We start from the raw sequence: 22,723 nt of genomic DNA, 5'->3' as shown, positions 1-22,723 counted from the left end.
TGGCGCCATGGTTTTAGAACCATAGTATTAGGCCCTTACATACAACCACATACATTTAAGTCAGACAGCAGAGACATAGCACTTGGCATCTCCTCCAAAAGGGAATTTTAAGCCAGTCACAGCTCTTTACAGCGCTGCTCTGACGCACAGGATAACCTGCTGCGCGAGACTTCGCCCGACAGGGGTTCCATCCTGGGGATGGTGACAAGCGGCGTTTTATGCGCCACTACATAAATACGCAGTGAGCATATGCGGCCTTTCTCGTGAACGTGAATCTGAGCGTGAGTTCACCTTCTATTTCGAGACAGCCACCACCGACGAGCTCCTTCTCCCTTTCACCCGGCGCGCGCTCACGTCGGCCAAAATAGCACCTCTCGCTGACTGGCAGCGTCCTAAGCCAGGTCTCTGCGGCCCGCCAATCAGAAGGCGTCTCCGGGCGGGGCAGGGGTGAGGGACCAGTGGTGACAAGGACATTAGACGACGACAGCAGTCAACGACACTGAATTCAAGTGCTAGAGCTGGGAGCGGCAGCTCCGTCCACTTTCCGCCACTTTCCAAACTTCTGGAGTTTTGCCGTCGGATTGGGCCTAAGTCTCAACATGAACGTGAAACCCTGCACGCGGTGCGGCTTCGACGTCTATCCTGCAGAGAAGATCAACTGCATTGATCAGGTCAGTGTAAAGGTTAACGGTTAACCTACCAATACTCAAAGTAAAATACCAAGGACATTAGCAATAGCATTAATGAAGGAATAAATTGACAGGATAAACATTTCCTTATGTATTACTTTTCTCTGACACGAAACCAGAAGAGGAAATACAATATGAAGTGTCAAGAAGGAATGTAAAGTAAACTCGATGTATATAATCAGTTGTGTGGGAGGGGGTGGAAGGACATAGTACTGCTATTCAAGAACAGGGAATGGGCAGGTTCAATGCTGGGTCCAGAATACACTTTTCCACGGTGAATAGGTAATCTTGCAATAGAAAATGCAGCTATGGCATGTCATTGGCATATCCTTCCCTCTTTTCCCACTAGCGTGGCACGAAACTGCATTCTTATTTTAAGTTTCCTTTTCCTACTGTTCTGAGAATTAATTCATCTGTTGGATATGGTGCGTTTGTATTTGTTCTAGATCAGGACCTGAAAGATAACTAACTTGTTTTCTGTTTCTTTTTCTAGACATGGCACAAAGCGTGCTTCCATTGCGAGGTCTGCAAGATGATCCTGACTGTAAATAACTTTGTTAGCTACCAGAAAAAGCCCTACTGCCAAGCGTGAGTGTGCTCTGTACTTTGGTTCGCGTTATTTATGTTTCTGGTTTGCCTTTCTTTTCTATGTAAAATGTGATGGCAGTTCAGAGTGAAAATGGTAAATCTTACAATAGCCAACTGCTGCCAGAGAAAATGGCCTGCGCCTCCCCGTGTGTGAGCCGTGGGATTCGGGGGAGCATGGCATGTTCAGGAGGTGGAAAGTGTGATGGGCTCTGTAACACAGGTGTGGGCACTTCATTACAAAGGCAAGTTTCTGTGCTGCTATGGCACTCGTTTTTGCTGACTGAGGAGAGTGTTAAATCCAGGACTGTGCTCCCAATAGGCTGCTGGCTAGCTGACTGCTTTCAGAGAAGAAGGGGCTGCCATGATGGAGAAGTGTGGCTCACTGTGGAGAAGTGTGGCTCACTGGTTAGAAGTGGCAGACCCTGAAGCAGAGGTCAGGCCCGGGACCAGGGTTCAATTCCCGACGCGGCAGGGTCTTGGGCTCAATTTCCTCGGGCCTGATAATTCTCGCCTCGGTGCCTACTCTAATCATGGGTCCCACTCTGCAACTCTGGGCATTAGCTTGCTTAGTCTCCACAACGGCCCCAACAGCGCTGGGATGCCTGGCTTCACCTTGGGGGTGCCCTGGAGGGGGCATCTCACAGGGAAAGCCAGGATGGGTTCCACAGTGGTATACAGCGCCAGGATGCCCCGAGATGGGGCGGCAGTGCGCTTTACAAGTATACACACCAATGATACAGCAAGGCCGCCATCAACCCATTTTAGTTGCAGACTCCAGCAGTGTGGGAATGTATTGTGCATTTTGTGCTAGGGCTGATTGTGGTTTTCCAGTCTGACCCTGATTAAATCCATGCCGTACAGATTGTGAGATATTGTATTGTATTGTATTGTAATTGCATTTATATAACACTTACCCTATTTCTCCCCTGATGAGGTGCTGAATTGATTTATCGGTGAGTAGCATACTACTCCGGAGCCCATAAAGGATTAGTGGTGAATTAGTAAAGTGAAATATGAAAGTAATTTGAGTGGTGGATATGTTAGTCAATTATTTGGATTGAGAAGTATAGTGGCGGGATAGAAGAGTGAAAAGGTTTGCATTTATACAGCACTTGCTACCCCTGACGGGGGTTTGAATCGCTTTTTCGGCGAGTAGCACGCTACTCCAGAACCCCTAAGGATTATTGATGAATTAGTACAGTGAAATATAAAAGTAATTTGAGTGGTGGATATGTTAGCCAGTTATTTGGATTGAGAAGAATAGTGGAGGGATAGAAGAGGGAAAAAGGTTGGCATTTAAATAGTGCTTGCTACCCCTGATGGGGTGTTGAAGAGCTTTTTCAGTGAGTAGCATGCTACTCCGGAACCCATAAAGGATTAGTGGTGAATGAGTATAGTGAAATATGAAATTAATTTGACTGGTGGACATGTTAGTCTGTTATTTGAATTGAAAAGGATAGTGGAGGGATAGAAGTGGAAAGGATATAGAACTTTTTTTTGTTTTGTTTTGAAGCTCATAGCAGAAGGGAGAGGATTGCGATGAGTAAAAGGGAGGTGGAGGGGGAATAATCAGATGGAAGCATTTAGAAAGGCTTGTTTTGGGAGATCCAAATAGTAAAAGAGGTATGAGATGATGCAAACAAGGGTAGATTAGGGAAGAGTCTACAAAGGGTTATTTTGGGATCCTAGTAGTGGTATGGGGTTTAGGGTGAATGCGAGAGTGGAGGTAAAGGGTGAGAAATAGGGTAGTGCATTGGAAAGAGTGGTAGAATGAGGTTTGAGATGAGTCAGAGTGTTGAGGTAGAGGATATATTGAGAGCGGTATAGGGTGAGAAATAGGGTAGTGCATTGGATAGGCTGAATTAGAAGAAAAGTAATAAATATATAGATCCATCAGTACATGGAAGGTACATAGATGCACCTTGTGTTGAAATCCCAAATGGGGGAAGATTCGTCGCAGAGTTTTTGTAGTAACAAAGCTTGATCTTGCTAGTTTGTCCACTTAGACATTCATTGATAGCTTGAAGTCCATGGTCCTTCAGAGGTTTCTTACTTTCTTCAATACTTTAGGTGGTGTTCCCAGATCATCAGGCCATGATATACATCAACGCCTCACGTAGGATAGGGCATGAGAGGGTGAATCCTTTTGTGGGGGGAGGCCTTTATCCCCTTGTTTGTCTGGAGCTTGTTGGGTGGAAGTGTGATGGGAGTAATGCTGAGTCAGCTAGTAAGTATGAAAACAGGAAAGTATATTCAGAAGTAGTCTTGGTTCGTTGTGTTATTTTATGGTGGATGAATTTATTTAAAATCACAGGGATAGCTAAAGTGGCATCACGTACTCTTTGACTCCGATGATATCACAGGAAGTTGTGCTGAAGATGATGGGTCATTTATAAAAACAATCTTTTGTGAAGCCTAGAGGTTGCAGTATTTCAATGAACAGTGACTGATAATGGGCCATGACTACCCGCAATTAATCATAGCAAATGCTCCAGGGATACCTTCTTTTAATAGACCTCTATTCAGATTCGCTCTACCCAAAACATTATAAGTAGCAACATGGAGCTAGCAGTGTCCTCTCGATTACTCTTACATACACTGCCGTTATAGAGATCTCAGGGAAAATAAAAAGCTTTTATGTGGTGTGCAGATCGAGAATCTAGAACTTCGCTTTCAGCTTTTGCTTTATTTGATTTTTAATTCAATATTGGACACCACAATTTGTGTGCTTCAGTTATTCTGATTTCCCCACCATACGTTTGTAAAAATAAATTGCTTAAAGTTTTCATCTGTCTATGTTGTTGGTGTTAAAAATGTATTTCTATAAGAAACCCCGGAAATAGTACTAATCTTGATGGATTCCGTGAAGAGAAGTGGGCTGAGAAAGAGTGAGATAGAATCCAAGGTCTCCCATCTTTTGTTTTTTTAAAGTGGGTAACCTTCCACTCTGTGACTCCCCCTGACCCCTACACTAGATTGGTGTGGAAACATTGATGTTAGGGATATCAATATTTATACAGCTCGGATTACAACAAAGACCTGAGACTTTTTGGGCTCAAAAGCTAATATACTATTGCATCTTTGGTCAAATAAAATGTATCACTAGCTACTGAGTACAGAACCATTTCATCTTGATACATGTTGACAAACCAGCTCTTTGATGAAGCAGTCACGAAAGAAAGATTATATTCCAGATCCGTTGCTGATTTTTCATCAGTGTAAGGAACTGGAAAGTCGAGATATGAGGCAAATAAATTGTACTCACAGGGCACGATTCACAGAACTAACTTAAGACAAAATCCTAAACTTACTACTATTTTGGTATTCACAGAAGGCATTTACTCATTTTGGTATTCACAGAAGGCACTTACTCATTTTGGTATTCACAGAAGGCACTTACTCATCAATGAGTAAGTGCCTTCTGTGAATACCAAAATGAGTAAGTGCCTTCTGTGAATACCAAAATGGTAGTAAGTTTAGGATTTTGTCTTAAGTTAGTTCTGTGAATCGGGCCCTTAATGTTAAGTGTGATTGACCTCAAACAAGGAAGGCCCACACAGTCCAACCAAGAGAGTTAAACTGGTTAATTGGCTCACCCTTTGTGTCTTTGCTCAATCAGCAAGGCTCTCCTTAAACAAGCATTGGCATAGCCAATAAGTCTCGTCTATGGCTTTGCTAATATGTTTAAGCCATGTTGTACTTTCCGGTTTTGCTTGTTTTTTTTTTGGTCTGCAGTAGTTTAGCAAGCATTGTTTGTAGCGGATGTGGAGTAACGGTTAGTGCGCCGGACTTGATATGTCATTTCTTCACTGTGAATCATTTCTGTTCATCATAAACGTATGTTAGTGAACAGACTGACACTCCGCAATAATGTACTATCATCAATGGGGGTTCCTCCTCTGCAACTAGAAGTTCCAGCTAACAAACATGGCCTGGGCTTCGCTCGACAGCAATGCTTGCTTTTTTTAAAGTAGTATTAATAATTTTAAGTGATACATTATTTCGCCATGTCAAAAAAATATTCTTAGATATTACAGGACTTGGGATAAAATAATTAAAAAGACGATTTTGGAGCTTGGAAAATTCGATTTTAGAAATTCATGGAACATTTTCTCAAAAATGAGGATCTGGTGTGTTTATTTCCTGACATTGTGTTTCTATTAGTCCCCTAATTATTCCTGTAAAGAAAGATACCGGGAACACATGCACAATTAAAGAGAGCACTATTCGGGTGGGGGCAGGACTCTCACAGGGAGGCGTAGAATAGATACACTTCCACCAATGAAACTGCATTGTAGAGGGGAGGTGTAAACAATAGGGCCACTGAGACCCCACAGCCCTAATAATATATACAGAACTCTACTGCCACCTCAGACTGGAGAAAAAAAAACACACACTGTTATCTCTGACAGTGCGCACAAAGGGTTCTTCGGATCAGTGCGCTAGGAAAGGCTCCTGACTCGGACCAAAGAAGATGGAAGTTAGCAAAAAAAAGCAGGTGAGGAAGGTGCACCACACTGAAACAAACATCTGCCATATGCTGCAGAAAAGCAAAGAATGAGTCCCGCCCATGAGCACATACACCACTGATGGGAGGGAGTGCCCTCCGGGCAAAATCAAGGGCAGAGCAGAAAACTCTTTCCAATCTTCTGATCTCCCTCCTCCCCAATACACATTTAGTCATGGGAAACTGGCCCAAGGAAACTTCACCCCCGCCAGCTAGGTACGACACACACAAAGGCGTACCTCGGCCGCAAGACCAATTCACCCAGAAGTAGGGAGAGCATCTCCCTTCCATCCATGACCAAGAGGGGCCAGGGGCTCTAAGGGGCAGTACAATGCGAGGAGATGCCGAACCCAGGAGATTCTGAGACTGGGAAGAGGTGCATCAGTTGTACGCCTCTGCACTGACCTGCTGAATTGCGAGAGACAGTAATGCAGGCGAGTGACAGTCACCCATGCAAGACACCACTGTGCAGTGAGGGGGAGGGGTGCACAAAATGCCATGTTACAAGAGTGGCGGGGAGCCGGAGGGTGGGGGGTTGAGAGAATCATACAATGTTCTACAGCGAGCGTTGGTTTGGAGGGAGGACGGCCACAGGCCTGCGATTTACATGTTCAGCAAAGGAAGCTGTTGCGAGCAAACTATGGCACCTCACACAGACGCAGTCTGGGGCTTTTGCAATAGTAGTGCTTTTCGGCTTGTGTCTCTTTACGGCAGATGCATAACAGCTGAGGGTATGTCAGAGGCTGGTTGTGGTGAGGGATAGTTCACGAAGAATGGCAGGAAAAAGCAATGTTTGTGCAAGCAGCTCAAGAGGAGTGGTGGGGTCGGGCACAGGGAAACAAGGGGGAGTGGTGCAGGGCAGACAAGGAGGCACTGCAGCTGCTGCTCTGTGCACCGCTGCTCGCTCCCGCCAGCAAAATGCCGTGGGAGTGAACCTTTTCAAAAGAGGTGGACATGCACCCACTTTTAGCCATTTGCAGGCTACGATTACAAAATGACACATGTAAAATCCAACCCAATAAGTGGGGGGATTCAGACCCACACAGAGTAGTTTAGAGTAGTTTGAAGAAGCCTCGCAGAGCAGCGCATGCGCGCTGCGCTAGGCTCAACCTAAAAAGGAATTGTGGTGTGTGTTCTATAACTGCTGAAAAAACTATACAGTTAAATGATAGCCATTGTAAATTTCCAAACCCAGTAAACAAGTCGAGTAACACACTAGGAAAAATTGATTAATACAATCTAACAGGAATGTTGTAAAATCATCACAAATAATCAAAATTAAAAATGAGGCAGATTAGTTCAAGTTAACTTAGAGTTGTAGTTAAGTTCAAATTAAAACCAACAGGTCCAACCACGCTGTCTCACTTGTTGAAGTTGTTTTGAAGGCTAAAAGATGAAGGATATGGGGTTGGAGATCAGACTGACTTAATTTAATGGCAAACTGAATACCAAAGTTGGAATTCTGATTGCTGAGTCTGCAGCTCAAATTACAGTGAAACTCTTGTGAGACAGTTTCAATCAGTGAAAGAGGAGGGTTTGGATGTTTCTGTCCAATGGAGAATTAAAGGACTAGGACTCTATGTGATGCAGTAGCAATGTTTCACAAATGGCAGTGGAATTAGGGCAGCATTAGTCTTCCCTAACAACTTAGCCTCCTTACGCTTCCATACCATCTTGTTCCTGGCTTATCATGTCATGCAAGAGAGTCAGAATTTTTCAATATGTATTTTCTTCCATGCCCAGAAAAAATGTCTCACCTGCCTGGGGCTTGGTCACGGCAGAGGGATGCCAAAAGTTAAAGCCATAACGAAACTCCTGACCCCATTGAGACTTCAGGTTCAAGGTCCTTTGACTCACTGTAAAGGGCTCAGTTCACCCAATAGATGTTAAAGAGCTCACTGAGTTCTCCTTTTGCTTGTTTCACAGCTTCACACCAAAGGCCTTCAAGAGTAGAGACTTCTTTTGAGCTTCACTGAAATCTGACTGTGAGGGCCCCTACTGTGAGCTCAGGTAGGTTTTCCAGGACTCTGGTGCGGGGTCCCTCAAACTCAGGGACCCCGCAGCAGAGGGTGGTTCTTCCTGTCTCTTGGGCATTTCACTTTTCCTGGGCAGGGCAAGCCTTCTCTTTGTCTAGAGTGTCTTCCCCATAGTGCCTGGATCAGAACTGCCTTGAAATGTTGCTTGTACTCTAGGGTAAAGGTTATCCCAATATGTGAATCTCGTGCTTGTTGGGCCACAGGACTCGGCATTCACCCTGCTGATCAAGCCCAACAAAGTTGAACCCGCTCTGGGGTTTCTTGTAATCCTGTAAAGAAGGGATGTGGCCTAGCAGTTTGGGCTGGACAGCTGAAGACGGAATTAGACCAAGGCTGATTAGTATATGGTTAGTCCCAGTCTGCAATACCACAGTGAGGAAAAAAACAATACTTTGGAAGATGTCACAAGGTAAGTAGCTTTGACTAAGAATAATTCAAGCGTTCCACCCATCTCTTCTTTATCTTTCTCTCTCTGGCTCTAGCAGCCATAGCAGAAATCTCTGGCCCTCCTAACATGACAGCATCTGTCTATTTTTCAACAGAAGCTATTCTGAATTTTGAAGGTTGTTTGCTAACAGACAATTCACTAGCAGGGCAGGACTGGCAGCTACCTTCTTCTGGGAAGTGACTCCCACCAACTCCTGGGTTACATCACAGTGGGTTAGTATTGAATCTCATTGTGGACATCCGTGATTGAGAAGACTTCACTTTCCTCATACTGCTCCGGATGTACCAGTCAGTGGACGACCTGAGTTATCCTGGCATCAACATCTCAGGACAGTTAGAGGAATGCCGTAGATGGGAGCCATTTGCAGGTACCTAGCAGTGTTAGCAGGCACCCTAGCCAGACCTTCAGGATCAACTTCCAACCACGATTGAAACCTTTGATATTCCTGCCATTTCAAATGTTGTTATCCCTGATATTTCTAATTTTGTTATCTCTGCTGTTTCTACGGGGATTATTTTCCCATCATAACCCCCACACTGGCTATATCCCTGGGCTGCCTACCAGTTTAGGCTTCTTTGATTTGATTTAATTTCAGGATTTATAATGTGCATGGCTGCCCTAAGGCTTTCTAGCCCTAGTGATGAGTGTGAGGATTGGTACGAGGCATATTAATGGTCTAAGGGAAACAACCAGGTTTTGAGCTTTTTCCTTAAGGACAGTTCATTTTGCGTTGCTCTTAAGAGGGAGCTCGTTCCACAGTTTGGGTATCAGGTATGCAAAAGACCTTCCTCCCCATCGGGATTTTTTAATTCTAGTGGTGCGGAGGAGGTGTAGATGGGAGGACCTAAGTGTCCTGAGGAGAACGAGAGCGGTTATCAAATGTCGAAGTTTTTCCGGGGCTTTATGTTTCACTGCCCTATGAGCAATGCAAAGGGATTTAAATGTGATTCTTGCTACAATTGGCAGCCAATGTAGCTCTTTTAGGGGTTCCCTTACCGAGATATGTCTAGGCAGTTTAAGCAGGCGCCTTGCTGCTGCATTCTACACCGTCTGGCGTCTCTTGATCACATACTTTGGTGATCCCATGAAAAGCGAGTTGTCATAGTCCAGGCGATAAACTATGAGGCACTGCAAAACGGTTTTCCCTAGCTGCTCTGGGATAAGCTGTAGTACCTTTCTGAGCATTCTTAGGAGCACGGAGCAGATACCCGACAGTTTGTTGGCCTGTTGCTTCATTGAAAGGGTACTGTCTAGCCAAATGCCTACGTTTTTTACAACCGGCCTAGGGTCAGGTGGATTTCCCAAGCAGGCTGGCCAGGTCTTTAACGGTCTGGGAATGGCCCTGTTACCTAACATCAGGAGCTCAGTTCTCTTTCCATTCAGTTTTACGCAGCAGTCTGACAGACAGATAGACAGTCTGTTCAGGCAGGGAGCCAGTTGATGGATGCCCTGGTTGGGGCCGTTGGACAGAGAGACTATCAATTTGTGAATTTGTGTCACTTTTCATCTTGGCTGAAACAATCACAGTACTAGTCTTTCTTTCCCTCAAAGGGGTTGTTTTTCCCTAGAAACCATGCTGTGTCTTTTCTTGTGTGTCTAATTTTGGGGAATCTTTTGAAACCTCTTTTTGTTATCTTTGTTTCAAACGCGATCCTGGTTTGACTTGTGGGAGCCTGGTGCTTACTTAATGTGATCACTTTTGTGGGCCTTTCTGGACATCTTTGTGCACGCCCACGGGCCAGCCACACTCCTGATCTTTCAATTATCAGGGATCCTAGAATCATCTAATGCTGGCGATCATTTGCTAAATAATTCCTCAAATATGCTCCTTTATGATCAAACCGCACAAAAATCAAGGTAAGTAATAATGTTACTGATACAGATGCTACAACAGAATCATTCAGATATTCGCGTTAAGCTTCAAAATTTATGTTTTAAATAGAAAGAATGAAAACCATACAATATGAATGACAGATTGCAGCACTGCAATTGATCCAAAAATATGGACATGAAATGCTCAAGCTGTGTTGTACTTTACCGATGTTTCATTATCATGCATATTGTATGAGTTCACAGATATGTGGGGCTTCCAAGTCATGCTGTGTGAGGGTTGTCTCAGAGCACGGGGTGGTACCAGAAATGACTCTGTTGGGTGAGGTGTTGCTGGATAGGATATGCACGTGGTAGAGAAGACAGCAGAGCTAGGTCTCTGCATGTGGATGCTAGATGACTCGTTTGGGTATCCCACAGAAAGAGAGTCAAAGAAGACATTTGGAATTCAAGAAGGACTGGGACATTTAACCTTATTGGATAGATCAGTGTTCTCCAGAGTCATTCCTGGAAGGCCAGATCCATGCCAGATTATTAAAATAGCAGCATTTATCTAAATGGGCATATGCCAAAAATCTGTCATGGATCCAGCCCTCCAGGACCAACTTTGGAGAACCCTGGGACAGATGATGCGACCCTATCTTAATCTGACTAACGTAATTGTTATCACCTGCATTTCAAAATCAATATTTCTGATACATAGCTCTTTGTTTTTTTTATACAGACATAATCCCAAAAACAATACCTTTACCAGCGTATATGAAACTCCACTGAATGTGAATGCAAAGAAGCAATCTGAAGCAGCGAGCGAGGTAATTCAAGTTATTTGCAATATTTACTGTACCTTGCCCACTTCTCATACCCTGTGACCTCTCATTAGTCAAGTATTAGTTAAGAACAAAACTACGAAAGCCCTGCTTGAGTTGTTGTTTTTTTTTAAAAATCTGCAAGATTGTTTCTCCAATGTTACAACCACTTTTTTGACTATCAGTGCTAATTTGCTCCCTGACTTACACCTACCACTTAGTCCTGTGTTTCCATTTTAGTCTTGATTTAGCCAGGTATTGCATGACTTTCCAAGTTCGTATTCTTGGTGCAGTGAAATGGATTTCTGATAATAATCATCTTGAACTATTGGCTTAATATCTTTGTCAGTTTCTTGGTGTGTCAGGGAGGTCGTAGCCACATGTCAACGTCCTATGATAGGCCCTTTTGCAAGTGGCTGGTGACCGCGGCTGTGGTACTGAATGTCTCTGGGCATTGTGTGCCAATAAGTTTCCCAGCTCCCAAACACAGGGGCCTGGTGTATTTTGCTGAGTGCAGATGTAGCTGAAATTTGGGAGTAATTTCTTAAAGTGTCAAAATGTGTGCCTTTCCGCATCCATTCCCTATGCAAATTAATTCTAAAACGTTCTCAATTGAAGAAATGAACAAACAAGATATATCTGAATGTTATGAGCTGTGTGTAAGGAAATCGGGTTTGCCTTTTCTCTTGCTTTGTCGGTGCTGCAGCTGCGAATGTAGAAAACAAACATTTGTTTCTCGTATGTTTTGTTGTTGAGGTAGGATAATTTGTATTGTGTTTCTAGAAAAAATTGAGTTGTGTTTCTAGAAGGCTATCACAAATCCCAAAATTGTCTCTAGTCGGCAACAGAATAGCATGTTGTATACATCTCACATCTACAATACATTCTTTGGACATTATCGAGATATCAATGTGGCATTATTTATATCTGCTGGAAATCGGCAAATGATAATTAAGAAAAATAATTTATTTCCATGTGCTTCCCATTAACAGCAATGTTTTCCATTAAGAAGTAAGAACACACAAAACATAAACGAAGCCCCCATTTCTAGCAATCCATCTTTCTTTCCCATTGTATCCCATTGCAGGATTTAATATATTATCGCATTTAGCCCATTTATAAGGTCTTGTTTTGCAAAACAATAAAATGAAGTTTGAACCAAGAGCATACAATTTGGTGAAGCCAGGGAGTCAAGTTTAGGACTGTAGACTCATGGTTCCAAGATAAAACAAGCATTTGCAATGCAACGGTCTCGCCTTTGAGAAACTCTAAAGTATTTAGCCATGCAGCACATTATCCTGGGTGTTACATTAACTCTTCTCATTTAGCCTTACACAACTGCTATAACCTGATAAAGAGTATTTGTTCTTAGTGGGGCGCCATGGAAAGGGGACGACCATTTGTATTTATTTATTTATTTTATTCGTTTCTATATAGCGCAGACTTTACCCGAAGGTGTCAGAGCGCTTCACAATAGGAACATTTAGTGATACATGAGGAGAAAATTACAAGTGAGCATGTTAAAAAAGCAAGCGTTACGTTACATAAGGGAATAGTGACAATTGTGCATGTATCAAGAGCAAACAAAATACACGAGGTAGCAAGCGGTACGTTAAAAAAAACGGCTGCACAAACGTGGCTGGAGAAGGCGGCATCTGGCTGGACAGTGGTGCGCGTCAGGATGGAGCAGGGTTGTCATGGTGCTCAGTGCAACAGAAATAGCGACAGAGAGGATGAGAGCGATCACAGTGAGGTTGGGTGCGAAGTTTGGGGTGTGGGGTTAACGAGTGCACACGTGAAGGCATGGGCGCATGGAAGGGCGCTTGTGAAAGGGGGGCGGCTTTCAAATTGTTGGAGGCTCGTTGAGGGTTGCGGATGCGTGGGTGGGGCTCAGGAGCACAGGGTGTGGTGTAACAAGATGGGGGTGGCTTAAGCTTGGAGCTGGGGCTCAAATTTGTGAGTGAGGGATGTGGGGAGGGTCGCATGGCTCAGGAGGAGGCTAAAGGGGGATGGGTGCAGGGGGGGCACCTGTGAGGCGGAGTGTGTCCCGGAGTGAGGGGGTTAAATGAAATGAAATGTAGTGGTGGAAGCAGTTCACGGTGGGGTGGGGTCTACTTCTAGACAAAAGTACAAATAGTACAGTTTAAAGGGATCAGGATGTATATGCAAGAGATTCGTGCATAGGTCTTGGTTGCTGTTTATATTCGCCATCGTCCTTCAGCCTATGTGTGCAGTCTCATGGCTACCAGCAGAGTTCCTTATGCAGTACAATATCACTGTATTTTATAATAATTTGTTTGTAAATGTTCGCTGCAATATGGAAACGGTCAAAATGAAGATCTATATTAGCCTTTTAATGGTTTAGATTAGAATAGCTTTATGGGGTACATCATTGCCAAAATATCTACAAACTCGCACATCAACTCTATATCCCAAAGTCTCGACCCACGCCTTAGCAGGGACACTGTGCGAACAATATGAGAACGAGGTAAATATGCCCCAAACCGATCCCGAGTCAAATTCACAAGTTACAAAATCACCCACGTTCACCCTCCACAGCCTCCAGAGAGCCAACCTGTGAAATGGACTACGGTTTCAGTAAACCTGCAGGTGAAAGATAACATTTTCACATTGCGCATTGCACGTTTATGTTTACTTACGGTAAGAGAAAGTGCTTAGGCATGCGAGGTCCAGCACATTTACTCCTCGCGCGCAGTGTTTGCGAACGTGGATAGAGTGGCACCAGGCGAGCGGAAAATAGCCCAGGAGATGTCCAATGACTCAGGGAGGGGAAACACCTTAGCAGCGAGTAGTAGGTCAGCCCGTAGCTCGCACAAAGCACCCGGACTGTTATACAGCCCCATACAGAGGGGATGAGAGCGAAACTCGCACATCAACTCTATATCCCAAAGTCTCGACCCACGCCTTATGCAGGGACACTGTGCGAACATTATAAAAACGAGGTAAATATCCCCAAACCGATCCTGAATCACATTTAGGAGTTACGAAATCGCCCACGTTCACGCTCCACAGCCTCCCGAGAGCCAACCTGTGAAATGGACTACGGTTTCAGTAAACCTGCACGGGAAAGATAACATTTTCAGATTGCGCATTGCACGTTTATGTTTACTTACGGTAAGAGAAAGTGCATAGGCATGTGAGGTCCAGCACACTTACTCCTCGCGCGCAGTGAGTATCCAGAGTGGCGCCAGGTGAGCGGAAAGTAGCCCAGGAGCTGGATCTTCTTTATAGGGCCATCTGTTGGACCCATAAAGAAGATAAGAGAGCTTTTACGCCAGCAGGAAGTCAAGTTAGCCAGTCTGAAAAGGACAGGGCTAAAAGAGAAAGAAGAACGTCACTAGTCACCGTTTAGGAGGCCAGCTAATGGAGAAGAGGGGCGGGGCTGAACCCTCGCTAGTGAAGTACACTCTAAAACATAAAATCTTGCGAGCTCGACTGCGCATGTGCGCAGTACGCCACGCGAGACCTAAAAAGTACCAAGTAAATACAGTGATGCAATTTAAAACTGTGGTTTGTGATATGGGAGCCTGGTGCGATGCTGCACAGGGTACTAGGCAGTCAAAGTGTATTTTTCAATGAAACCACCTAAGCAGAGCGTTTTGTGTTTTATGCTTTACACTTATGTTACACCTTTGTTGGGAGTTACCTCTGCAAGCCGTCTTCAGTCAACAATAGCCTATAGTTTGAGGCAATGGGCCAGCCCAGTTCAGCCACTGGCTAACTTCACAGTGATTGGTGCAATTGCGCTCTTTCATAAGGACTTCATCCACAAAAAAGTAGTTCCCTTCAGCGTCAGGGACTCCAAGGACAATGTGTGTTTTTAGCCAGTTTTTTTGTTTTAGACTGACATATGCAAAGCAGCGTTCTCAAAAATACAGCTTTGGAAAAACCATGGCAAAACAAAATAAGTACTGACGCAGCCTGAAGGCTGGCATCCAACACCACACGTATTGGTTTTGCCAATGCTTGTGTAATCTACACTAAAGACTATTGTGTGTCTTTAATGTACTTTAATTTAAAATGAAGATTTTTTCACCTCAGTATAGAGTATACATGGCCTGACAAGCTCGTATGATGCATGGGCTGATCGGTAACTAGTATGAATTTTTTATCAAAAGTGAAAGAAAAATAGTGTTCTATATGCATATGGGCAAAAAAGTCTGTGCAAGGTACTGTAGGGCAGGCTTGGAGAGATGTTAAATTTGGTCTCAGTGCCTTGGGTTTCCTTTATGTTTAGCTTGGCAGTGTTAAACCTACAGGCTAGTGTCATTCAACCAATGTAATCCAATTGAATAAAGAAACAAAGACACAATGCTACAATATTATTCAGAGTTACAGGATACTACCAGATATTTTCCAGACTCTGCGACAGATGAAAACAAAGGCTTTGCGATCTGCCTCCATAAACCTTGCATGTAACCCAAATATTGTAGACAACCAAATCCACATAGCAACCAGTATCTACTGGAGCAACGTCTTGGACTACAAAGCAAAAGAGGCCCGAAGTAGGCTTCCACTTCCAGTCAAACATAATCCACAATTGCCGACTTTATACAAAAGTGCTAAAATGTTTTTGATAAAGGCCAAAACAATTCATGACGTCATCCAAGGAATGCTTGTGTTTGCATTCCAACAAACACACAATCACAAAAGGATTACTTTAATATACAAACTAAATGTCAGTACCATGGCAAATGGAACCACGCAATGCAAAAACAAATTGTCTAACCGCCTCGGAGCACCCACACTATGATTCAATGAAAAACTACGAAAAAGACAGGGGCTTCATCTGTGCCTTTAACAATATGGTGTATACCTAATCATGTGTATATCATCGACATTTGGAGAGCGCGAACAGCTACCTCAAACAGAGGTGTCTTGGAGCGAAGGCAAAACAGATGTACGGGCTGGAAGAGACTCCTTACGATACCTAGTCCTGCTGTTCTAGACTAAATAGCAACGTTTTCAATGCTCTCCTGAAAAGTGGTTCTGCTTTTATCTGCCTCAGGTAGTTTGGCAAGGCATTCCATAGCTTAGCAGCCGTAACCTGAACCGAGGAATACACAGTAGGTTTTGAGTATTAGGTTTAGTAGTCTATTCTGCTTGTATCTGCATAAACGCGGTTTGCTTTTTAAAGACGTGTTGTTCCCAAAGAACTTCGGAGGAAGCCTTTAAATACTTTTCATGCTAAGAAAGGGTCAACTAAATCTGAGGAAACCAGCCAAGGCCTACATAAATATATGAATCTGTACTGGCATAGCGTCTGGAAACTAGGCTAGATTTTAGCCATCAGGTGTTTCGTGTTGTACGGCTGAGTGCTGAGACTCCTCCGATACTCAGGACTCATTGGGACCACACATTGGAACCCAACAAACGTACTCGCGTTGGTGTATATTCGGATTTAGTACGGCAATAAATGTACCTCGTCCTTTAATGACTTATGAGATATGGATATGATTACTTTTTACTAAAGCCAAAATCTGATAGAACATAGATACTCGCCTTGTTTAAAACAAGCGCGTTCCAAACAGTGCAGAAAGTGCAGTTTTCAAAACACCAAACTTTCTGGAGAGTGCATGCGGCCGTGAGACATTCTCAATTAAAAACTAGAAACTAAACAGAATACAACAGCTTCCCTACAGAAAAACTATAAACAAAAATCCCCCCCGGCCCTCACTTACCTACCTCCGGCCGCTGGAACATGCTGTGACGCACACCGAAAGTCGGCCTGGAGCGCGCCTCGGCAGAGACGCGGGAGGACAGGAGCGTGATGCGCGTGAACGTGCACATTGACGTTCCCGCGCGTTCACGGACCTGAGTCGGCTCGTTCACCGGTCTAGAGCTGCTCGTTCACAGCTCACACTCCCTTGGCAGGGAGGAAGGTGACTATAGAACTCGCTGGCGGGAGCGCTTCGCGCTCCAACGCCAGGCGAGCCCTAAAAATAGCCTCTTGACCACATCTCCTTTCATCTCCTCCAACTCTGCCAGGATGGCTCATATATCACCACTGAGATACTTATTTAATAAACAGCCTGGAACAGCACATCCACTCAAGAAAGGCAACTTCTTTATCAATAGCCACTGTTTTGGTAGCTTTTTCAATTTAGTTTTTCACTGGCTTTTCTCACAGAGTTGCTCCCTTCTCAAATCAACCTTTCTCACCGCATAAATAGAAAATAGGTTTTGTTAATTTCGTTGACACATGAAAAACATTTGTTAGCAAAATATATGACTATATTGAAATTGTTATACGCAATGAAAAAGGTTGCTTGAGTCAATATTTCATTTATACAAATGTGTTCAAACTGTTTATTTCAAGAGATATATTGTAGCAGTTTGCCATGTTATCAATTATTTACAATTGCATTTTTCTTAAAACTCCAATAAAACCCGTTTTTTTATGCATAGCTCAAAATTCTTATATTGTTTTTTATTTAAAAACCCTTCTGCTCATGGAGGCCATGTAGTTGTAAATAGGTACAAAAATTGCTCTGAATGCACAGCGCTTGTGTTTTAACCAATTTGAATCTTGGTCATTTATATTAAGTCTGGCTTTAGCTTTTATTGTTTTTAGTAGCTGCTTGTGTTTGCCTTTAATCAGTCTATGTTTAGTTACATAATCCAGCCTCCAATTTCCAGCAAAAGAGGACGTAAAACCCTGCAGTGCCCTGTCTTGTGGGGCAAAGGCCGTGTAATGTGCAGTATGGGCATCAGGGTTTAAAGCCCATACCATGTCACTTCTGCTACCACTATGTTTTTGATGAGGTTGGTGCTGCACATCATGGGTTCTAAGCTAAGGGTGGAGTTGACTCATGTACAAGGAGAGATATTTGTGGGTAATATTACTAGCTGGGTGGTTCTGCTGGTTGGGGTAGCACTCGCAAAATCAATATGTATGGCTCAACAGAGTTTTTAAAAACAATGTCTATAGCAATACAAAAAGGTATCAGTTTGTGTGAGACCCAGCCATACTTAGTAACATCTAACATTTCTAAAAAAATTTCTCTACGAAAATTACGAGTGCTCCATCATCAAACGGTTTCTGCACTTTTGTCTGACCGTGCCATTGCAGGATTAACTGGGGTTGGGGCATTGGACACTATTTTGACTCTTTATGTTACTACTCTTAACACTTATGATGAAATTGTATCTAAATTCTTCCTTTGCTTTCAAATTCCAACCTTGGTCTAAAGTTGGGTCAATGAGTTAGGTGCCCGCTGCTAGTAATCAAGCGATGATCCCATGTTCTGAATTTGAATCCTGACAAGGCGATCTCAGCCTTCCATCCTTCCAAAGGTCTGTAAATGAAGTACCGTTAAATAGGGTAATAGTGAACCTTGTTAATACAGCGCTTGCAAGCGGCCGAGGTGTGGCATGAAGCAACATATACAATAAGTTATTAGTGTCACTGTCAGTATTATACTTGAAGTCTGAGGTTGCTCTGTTTAAGTTTTGCTTACACCTCTGTCCGTGATCACTCTTCAGGAATGAGTGCAGCAACGTTAAAAAGGAGATAACAAGCAGAGTGATGATTAAGGGGCATATTACCAACAACTAGCGATAATTATCGCTATGTTGGCTTAGCGGCAATATTTTTATCGCCGAGCTGCGGCGATTTTTATCGCTTAGGAACCTTGCTATTATCAAGGTTTATCTCCTAAGCGATAAAAATCGGCCGAAATGCATGAATATCGCTGAAAAGTCAGTGATATTCATGCATTACCGAGCTAATGCTCTTAGCCATGTTATCCACCTACCATTGGATAACATGGCTAAGAACTGCTCAGGGGCAGGTGTTAGCTTTTGGAGATATTCGTGCTTAGCGCGAATATCTCCAAAAGTTGGTAATAGGAGATAGCGATGTTAGCGACTGTTTCCAGTCGCTAACATCTTGGCACGCCCACTTTGCCTGTCATTAGTGATAAATTTCACTGACATGCAAAGCGGGCCCAAGATGGTCGCTATCTCCTACTAGCTGTTGCTAACTGGTGTTAGCGACAGCTAGGTAATAGGGAGATAATGTTATCTCCGCTTTCTTGGCTTTTAAAGCCAAAAAAGCAGAGATAAACCCCCTTGATAATATGCCCCTTAGTGTGTTTTCCAGATGTAAAATAGTCCCTTATGTTTTCGAAATGGAAGCACTTTCTGGAGGGTGGAATGATACACCAAAAAGCCAATAGCTTTAGGTGAGAGAATTATATTCCGGTGGGAGGAGCCAAAGCCCCCACTTTGCAGAACTGTGCTTTCAAGGCAGATCACACCTGGGCACCGGAACGCAGAAACCGCATCAATTTTATTCCAAGACTGTCCGGACGCCACATTCAAAAGTTTTCCCTGCATATTTACCGTTTTGTTTCAAAGCTGACATGATAAGCAACAACTTCATGGTGTTACTAACTGACATCAAAAAAGGAAAGCAGAATGAATGACAGAATATAAGTAAATAGAGCATTTTTGCTCTAATGCCTCAGTGCCACCTTAGGGTTATTCCAGGAGGGTAAGGGAATCACCGAAATTTTTTTACTAAGAGTAAAAGTCAATCCATTTTCCTCACAGCTGGTAATAGTTAACTGCTCCTGAAGCATGGGGTATTCGGTGTAATCGCACGTTTGTGACACAGAAAAGGCAGTGACTGCATGCAAGTGTCTTCAGTGCTTGAAATGGAAAAATAGAAGTGCAAGTACTCTGTAGCAGAGTATCTCCTTGTTTCTGAGAAGTGCTGGTAATCTCCAATGAAAAGATTTATATTTCTCTTCAGAAGTGTCGGTACTCTCCAATTAAAAGTATTACATTTCTCTTCAGAAGTGCTGGTACTCTCCAATTGAAAGTATTACTTTTCCTTCAGAAGTGCCGGTACGATCCCTCTCAAAATAAAAAAGTGCTGGTACTCAGTACCGGACAAAACCAGCCCATTTAAAGCACTGAGGGGCATATTACCAAGCAATAGCGATAATTATCGCTATGCATGGTTAGCGGCTAAAATTATATCGCCGTGCTCTGACGATTTTTACCGCTGAGATACCTTGATATTATCAAGGTGTATCTCAAAAGCGGTAAAAATTCTGCGAAATGCATGAATATCGCTGAAAAATCAGCGATATTTATGCATTGTCGTGACAATGCTCTTAGCCATGTTATCCACCCTCCATTGGATAACATGGCTAAGAACTGCTCTGGGCAGGCGTTATCTTTTGGAGATATTCGCGCTTAGCGCGAATATTTCCAAAAGTAAGGCTTTGTTGATAATTGGAGATAGCGATATTAGCGACTGTTTCCAGTTGCTAACATCTTGGCACGCCCACTTTGCATGTCATTAGCGATAAATATCGCTGACATGCAAAGTGGGCCCCAAGATGATTGCTATCTCCTACTAGTTGTCGATAACTGGTGTTAGCTAGGTAATAGGGCGATAAAATTATCGCCGCTTTAGCGGGAAAAAATCCCGCTAAGGCGGCGAATGTGGCCCTTGGTAATATGCCCCTGAGTGTCTTCCAGGAACAGAAGTGGAGACGGAAAAGTAAATGAAGTGATTTCGAATTTCCTGGCACTGACAGAGGGTAGCAGTAGTAGTAGCTGATGTGCATTAGGTAGTGTCCTACAACAAAATCACGTTGAAACAATTCGAAAGCCGCCCCTTGAAAAGGAATTGGGGTTTACTGCGCATATAATTATAATAACGTATATATTAGTGTAGCGTTTGATGCCAAAAGTAGAGACACTTCGAAATCAGTGAAACTAAGTGCAGTTACTGACTTCCGTATGTGCCTTAACCCCTTCGACGCTCATGACGAGCTGGGCTCGTCATGGCGTAGCCTCCTCGCACGCTCATGACGAGCCCAGCTCGTCACGTAAAGTGCGATTTGAAAAAACCCAGCGTACGGGCGGAATTCTGCCCGCGCGCATGCGGTTAACCAACATCGCAGAGGCGGGCCACTGAAGGGGGCTCAGGAGCTGTCGCCATAACCCAGCAGCGAGCCCCCAGTACAGCTAGGCGGGGGCAGGGGACGGCACAGGAGACGCCAATTTGGCACGAAAACGGGGTCGCCCAGCAAGAGGCAGGGAAAGCCCCGAAAGGTGTCTGGCCCCCCCCCTCTCATCGCGGCCAATGGGGGGGCAGGCGACGTTCAAACCCCCCATGAGGGGAGAGATCCCAAAGCGCGAGAGCGGCCCGGGGGGCATAAAAGTGCCGCTCCCCCAGGTATGCTCCTATCTACAGGAGCGGGGAGCAGCACGGCGCACTGAGAATCTTGTCCCACCCACCCACACCTAAGGAACAGCAATGTCGCAGGGTTGAGACTGGGAAGACGCGTGGCGAAGGGCTACGCTGAGAACGGTTGGTACGGAGGCACACAGGAGGGCGGTGCGCCAGAATAGGTCCACTCATCTTCAGATGCCGCACGGCTGGGTGAGGTGGCCTAAGGACAGTGACTCTGGGATGCTTCACGGCTGGGTGACATGGCTACGAAGGGAAGGGGTAGCAAGCGGAGACGGCGCTTGCAGCCCAGCCCCCGCCGGATGGCAGGGCACAACAAGGTCGGACAAGTTAGCGAGGCGGCCTAACTCTGGGACAACGGATATCCCCTTCCCGCGCAGAGGAAGCGCAAGAAAGTCCAACCTACAAAAGAACCGCCCCAGAAGGGCCAAAAGACAATAGCAAGGAAATGTATGATGACATAACATGCAAATGCAAGATATACCTGTTTCCTTGTAACCCTAATAAACTGCGGCCAACAAATGACCACCACAAAGACAAGAAGTGTAGTGGCTTTCTTGGCGGGAGGGGAAGTACGGAAAGGGAAAGGTATTGGGATCACATGTGGGAGTGGGGCAGAGTGCGGGGGTTATAGCTATATCACCAGAACATGAGGTTGCATGGCAGTGCCATATGGTTCCAGTGCTGTCCTTCCAGAACCAGTGATGAACTTGGCCTTCATACTAGTGCTTAAAGACATTCCTAAAGTAGTGTACACATTACAGTGCGAGTCATTCATCATCTAGGAGGGGAAGTTCAGTTGTGAGAGTTGAGGTGTAACAAAGCCGCCCGCCGAGCATGTGCTGCCTACTCATAAATGTGTTTTCATCATTCCGATGACATCTCATGCCAGCCCACAGCTCCTAAATAATACCACACTATTTCTGAAGTCTTGCGACACACCACTGACTGTCCCTGCGTGTGACTGAGCATGTCTGGAATGAGCACAGTATTTGTGCTGACTCTATTTATGTCCCGGTGATACGACACTTCATGCCTTCGAGTCTCTGCGAGTCTGCGGGAAGTTTCCTTTGACGGTGTGTCATTGTAATTTTTTGTCTGCATATTTGTGTTGTGTTTTCAAGAGCCTATACATTGCTGACCATTTGGCCTATATATTTCACATGCCAGGACTCCTGTGCTCATGATTTAAAATGGAAATTTGAAATTACAAGTCCCGGCATGCACAGTGTTTTAGCTGGCAAGACAGAACTGGGCAAAAGTGTTTCCGGTAAGATGAGTTTAATACGTAGGTCTATCTGTGCATGCGTGCCCTGTATAATGTACAGCCAGGGTGCTCCTGCTTGCCTTGATGGTAAAAAAACTGTAGCACTCACTGCTTCCAGTCGCTGTTCAGTTAGAGCATGGTACACACAAACCTTTTCTCGAGGGCCTAAAGTAGGGTGTGCCGTGTGGCCGAGGGCCACACTCATGGGCTTCGGATGGCGGGGTTGGACTGAGGCGTGAAGAGGTAGGGGGCGAGGCCAGGATATTAGAATAACAAAAAAAAGGATCCCCTTTTCAAAACCTTACAAGACTTTTCTGT

The 22,723-nt window shown here is 44.3% G+C and overlaps 1 protein-coding gene across 1 annotated transcript in view; it reads left to right on the top strand.

Moving 5' to 3' along the window:
- The first annotated feature begins 497 nt into the window (after positions 1 to 497).
- Positions 498 to 22,723, top strand: part of NRAP (nebulin related anchoring protein) — a 417,859-nt gene continuing 395,633 nt past the window's right edge. The window contains exons 1-3 of the mRNA XM_078643841.1: positions 498 to 671; positions 1,183 to 1,277; positions 10,823 to 10,910. Coding sequence (XP_078499967.1) covers positions 600 to 671; positions 1,183 to 1,277; positions 10,823 to 10,910 — 255 coding nt within the window. The 5' untranslated portion in view covers positions 498 to 599. The remainder of the gene's footprint in view (positions 672 to 1,182; positions 1,278 to 10,822; positions 10,911 to 22,723) is intronic.

This window comes from Lissotriton helveticus, chromosome 5_1, assembly GCF_964261635.1.
Source record: "Lissotriton helveticus chromosome 5_1, aLisHel1.1, whole genome shotgun sequence".
In the NCBI taxonomy this organism is placed as follows: domain Eukaryota; kingdom Metazoa; phylum Chordata; class Amphibia; order Caudata; family Salamandridae; genus Lissotriton; species Lissotriton helveticus.
This window is presented reverse-complemented; position numbering and strand designations above follow the sequence as displayed.